The sequence below is a fragment of the Carlito syrichta genome, unplaced genomic scaffold, assembly GCF_000164805.1.
Source record: "Carlito syrichta isolate Samal-C Ts95f unplaced genomic scaffold, Tarsius_syrichta-2.0.1 Scaffold301730, whole genome shotgun sequence".
In the NCBI taxonomy this organism is placed as follows: Eukaryota; Metazoa; Chordata; class Mammalia; order Primates; family Tarsiidae; genus Carlito; species Carlito syrichta.
The window spans coordinates 245568-250720 of NW_007245826.1; the positions used below are offsets into that span (position 1 = coordinate 245568).

General features: G+C 46.7%; 1 protein-coding gene across 1 annotated transcript in view; it reads right to left on the reverse strand.

The window, feature by feature from the left end:
- Positions 1–3684, reverse strand: part of WWC3 (WWC family member 3) — an 81716-nt gene extending 78032 nt beyond the window's left edge. Inside the window, exon 1 of the mRNA XM_008055154.1 lies at positions 3578–3684. Coding sequence (XP_008053345.1) covers positions 3578–3593 — 16 coding nt within the window. The 5' untranslated portion in view covers positions 3594–3684. The remainder of the gene's footprint in view (positions 1–3577) is intronic.
- Positions 3685–5153: the final 1469 nt, after the last annotated feature.

Sequence of the window (5153 nt, forward strand, 5' to 3'; positions counted from 1 at the left end):
GGAGAACTCATTCCCTGCAGGCAGCACTGGGCAGCCAGCTCCCAGGCCAGGAAAGAACCCCAACCCAGCTGGTTTCATTTGCCCAAGGGCAAGTTTCTCTGTTGCAGGCAGCTCTGGTTTGAGGTAAGCTGAGGAAAGCTGTATTGAGAGACTCTGAGGCTTTAAGAACTTCAGAATGGGTGGCTCAGCCTGTAATCCCGTGCTTTGGGAGGCTGAGGTGACTGGATTGCCTGAGCCCGCGGGTTCGAGACCTGCCTGGGCAACTTGGCGAGACCTCATCTCTACAATAAATCAAAAATTAGCCAGGCTGTGGTTGCGTGCGCCTGTTGTTCCAGCTACTTGGAAGGCTGAGGCAGAAGGATTGCCGGGGCCCAGCAGGTCGAGGCTGCGGTGGCTGGGAGCAACCACTGCATTCCAGTGGTGACAGAGTGAGACTCCAACTCAAAAAATAGAACTTCAGAATTCTGAATGTAGACAGCCTCTAGCAAGGGAGGGAAAGCCTGGAGGAGCCCTGTTGTACTGGTAACCCCTCTCTCCCTGCACAAACATGTCTGTGCAGCAGATGGCTCTGCCATTCCCACAGTGCTGCCACAGCAGCCAGAGGGCTCATCCTGTCCTTCGATTCCTACTGAGTGTGCACAGTGGGGGATCAGGAATGCAGACCAGCCAGTTCCAGCCTGCAGTGAAAAATGTTGCTGCAAATAGAAGCCTTGAATTCTGAGTATGGACAGACTCAGACAAGTGAAGGGGATTTGGAAGCTGAAGAGGAGGGTCTGTTCTGGTAACGTCTCTTTCCCTGTGTGAATTCTTTTGTACAACAAAAATGGCTCAACCATCTTCATGGCCTGGCCACAGTGGCCAGAGCACCCATTAGCCACTGGGGTAGCCAATCGTGCCCACAGTGGGGAGTTAAAGAATGGTCCAGGGCTCGGTGGCTCAGCCTGTCATCCCGCACTTTGGGAGGCTGAGGTGAGTGAATTGCCTGAGCCTGCGGGTTCGAGACCCGCCTGGGTAACTTAGCGAGACCTCATCTCTACAATAAATAAATAAATAAATTAGCCGGGCGTGGTAGCGCGCGCCTATAGTTCCAGCTACTTGGAAGGCTGAGGCGGAAGGATCGCCAGAGCCTAGCAGGTCAAGGCAGCGGTGGCCGGGAGCAGCCACTGCACTCCAGTTTGGGTGACAGTGAGACTCCAACTCAAAAAAAAGAAACTTTCAAGGTAAGTTCTCCCTTGAAAATGCCCTCCCCGTCTACTCTTTCCTGACATCCCCTGCTCACTCCTTCACACACCACCTCAGAGTCCCTCCTCGAAAGCCTTTCTAGACCTTAAAAGCTCACAGGAGGAAAATTTTAAAAACCCAAATCAGAGAGTTTTGCCCTAGCCCTGGAGTTCAGATTCAGTGGGCCAGGGGCAGAGTCACAACTTTTTGTAGTTGCCTGTATGTTTCTGATGTTTATTCAGCTGTGAGGCCCCCTGAGCCAGCAGCATTGTTCACACTGTTCCAGTACCTGGGGAGACCTTGGGAGCCCCAACAGGTATCAAGCCAGGCCCTCTGGTCCTTCACCTTACTGTCAACCTGCACAGTTCCAATTTCAGTATTTGACGTCTTAGGTTCTGTGTGTGTCAAGAGTTTTAAAGCTGTGCGACCAAAAGGCTGGCTCCCTGAAGGCCTGGGGTGGAGCAGGGATAGTAACCCCAGAGCTGTTGCCTTCGCTTGCCTCCCCCCACAGCCCTGGGTCATCCCTGCAACACTCATGGTGGCCGGAAGAAAACTTGGTGACTACTCAACTTTAGGTTTCATGGCCCTCTGGAATGTCAAACACTGGAGGGTGGAGATTGGGTCTCACTTTCCTGTGTTTCCAGGACCTAAACAGAGTGGCCAGCAGAGAGGTGCTCTATAAATGCACGCTGTGATTCAGCAAGTGAGCAAGCAAGGAATGTCAGTAGCAAAGAAGGGGGCAACGAAGGATGAGCAAGTTGGGTTCATGAGAGAGACGAGTCAGATGGGTCCTTGGTCTCAGCAGCAGGCAGACAGACTTTCTAGAAAGGTTGTGTACAACAGATGCCTGCATCACCCAGTAAGCATCCAGCCAGTATGTGGTCATGTGGCCCCCAAGAAGGACAAAGCCGGGTAATGAAACCATGGTGCCCAGGCCCATAGCAAAGTGGCCCTATGGAGCAAGTGGCTCTCACATGTCCAGAGCTGCCCCCTGGGCCATCAGCTTAGAAGCAGAGCCTAGCTGGCCATATGTACCCAAACACACATCTACAATGTGTCGGGTCAACAGAGGGGCCGCCAGGAGGGCTGAGGCCTCCTAGCTTCTCTTCTGCCAGGCACTTACCCTGTCCTGTGGGTGGTGGGTCCCCCTAGAAGCCCTCCTGCCACTTGGATACCTGCCTGGGAGGGCAGCAGAGCCAGGACAGCACATATTTCCCATCTCCAATCACCATTGCCCAGTCTTTGGATAATAGCTGCAATCATATCCACGGCTGAGGGCCAGGTATCAGAAACCCCATTGCCTAAGATCTGAGACAGGAAGACTCAAAAACTCAGAAGATCACCCACTGGCAGCTGACAATGCAGGAATCGGCCCTGAAGATGCCAACCTGGGTCAATCACACTAAGGGGACATGAGGAGCCACAGGGTCGACCTAGGAGAGAGTTGCACAATCACTAGGTGGGGAACATCAAGTCTTTTCAGGCCTCCCCTCCCCCCAGCCTCCCCACATTTAACAAATCTAAAGGCAGAAAGTGAACCAAAGGGGAAGCCATTCTTCATATCCTCAGTAGAAAAATGACAATGACAGAGACACTGAGGGAAACTAGAATTAAAATGAGAGACAGAAATGAATTCCAGCTGGGACCCAATCAAGGAAGGCTGATGCAGAGGTAGAAAGCCAAGACTGAGGGGCAAAGAACAGATCTAGAATAAAATGGGGCCTCAGGATCAGGGTTTCTCTACCTCGGCACTGCTGACATTTGGGGTTCACTCATTTTCTGTTGCGGGAGGGGCTGTTCTTTGCTTTGTAAGATATTTAGCAGCATCCCTGGTCTCCACCCACCGGGTGCCAGCAGCACCTCTCCAAGAGACAGACATTGAAAATGTCTCCAGATATGACCAAGTGTCCCTGGGGGGTAAAATCACCCCAGGTTAAGAACAGCTGCTCCAAACAATTCTACAAAGGAGGCTGGCATGGTCAAAGCCCCATTGTTTTTGCTATAGTCTTCATACCATTTCCTCCCTTCATACACACACACACACACACACACACACACACACACACACACAATCAAAAAGTCTTGGTGTATTAAAGTTAAATGTACAAGACAAAATGAAGTTAAGGTAACCACTTGGGTACATGCAGTCCCCAGCAAGATGCAAGCAACGTATAGCTACTTAACTGCTTTACTTTTTGAAGAACTCAGCTAATGAAAACTTATATTTATAAATCCCGGTTTACTGGAGCATTGGAAAGTTGAGACTGTTTCACTCTACAAAAAGTCTTTAGCATCTTTGACATTCAATCTCAAAACCCATTCACATATAATGTCACAAATTTGGCACTCTACTTACTATTTATGTGGTCCATGTAATAAATTCCAATTTGTTTATCATATACAGTTTCCCATCCTAAAGGAAGTTCATCCCCAACACAATCAGCAAACGTCAATGGCTTTGTTATCCTGAAAAATAAAATTATAAAAACAAATTTGAAGATCAGGTCAGTTTTGTATAAGTTTGCTTTATCTTATTTCATTGCTTTTGCACCAACTATCAAGCGGGAACATTAGCTCACCAACTCTGCCTAAAAATAATCAATAACTGTATACAATTAAAAGCATTACTAACTCAAAGTGCAACTTCAAATACCAGTGAAAACAGATACTCACAGTTACTAACAAAACAGGTAAAACAAGCATCTTCTTCCAAGCAATATGTTTAATGAGGTGATGGCAAAGGAATGTAGCTCTTCCAGAACAATAGGGGAGCACCTATGCTCTGTTCTCATTCCCTGAAAAATGTTTCCTTTCATAACTTTCAGTTTCCAGACATTACACATGAAAACTATTTTAAATCTAAGTAAAATGCATTTGTAGTATTTTCATCTACCAGTGGTCATAAGTCAATGAATTAAACATTAATCACTGACCAAATGCAAAAAGCCAAGCAAGGTAACAATACAATGAGATCCCTACTAAATACTTCCTGTATTCCTTATAAAGTAGGAATTAGAAATTTCAGAGTCTTTTTTGTTTTTTTTCCTAGAGAAAAACAACAAAAGCATTTTGTCTACAGGTGTCTCTCCTTTAGGGAAATCTGATTAAGGAAACCTAGCCTTGGCAGGAGAGATAAAGGGTTTTCAGACGGATTTCTTTAAGTACAGCTACCCCTCCCCCATCCCACGATGAAGTTGATTGACAAGACAGTGTTAGGACAGCAGCTGTCGTATAAAATGGGACACACCTATAATTGTCTGAGTCTGGGCAGCTATCTCTTGGGCTGCCTCTATAAATGCACATTGACTACCATGCATGGGAATCCAATCACCTAAACTTCACTAAGTCAATCCTCCCCTTTCTTTTGACCCTGGACCCAAGAAAGACACAATCATGGCCAAGCTCTATGAGACCAGTATGAATTCTGAAGATTGAGTTCCCCAAACTGGTTGAATAAGCTGTTTTTCCCAGTAGTATTTAGAAATTGATAGACATAATCAGAACACTGATTTTAACCTTCATTTTAAACACATGGTTTTAAGAAGTTGGAGTCAATATAAAAATAGAAGGTGAAATATGCCACCGATGTCCTCCCAAACACAAGGCACTCAAAAAAAAAATCACATCACAAGATGAGCCAATTTCACGCTGTCTGTCCCATCCCAGGATACTGACGTCTGCAGCACAATGCCTTTACTAGTCAGGAATGGTGTGACATGGCGAAGTTCCTAGTCAAGCAGGCAATAGCAGGCTGCTGTGTGTGATTAGAGGCCTGAATAGGACCAAACTATAGCAAACACAATCTTACTTGAACTCAGACGGAGTCCTAAGTAAATTGCTCCAATTGTAGCATAATAATATTCACAAGTAGGCCCAGAGAAAATACCTGAGCACAGGTACATTCTAAGCACATTTGCATACATGATCTCATT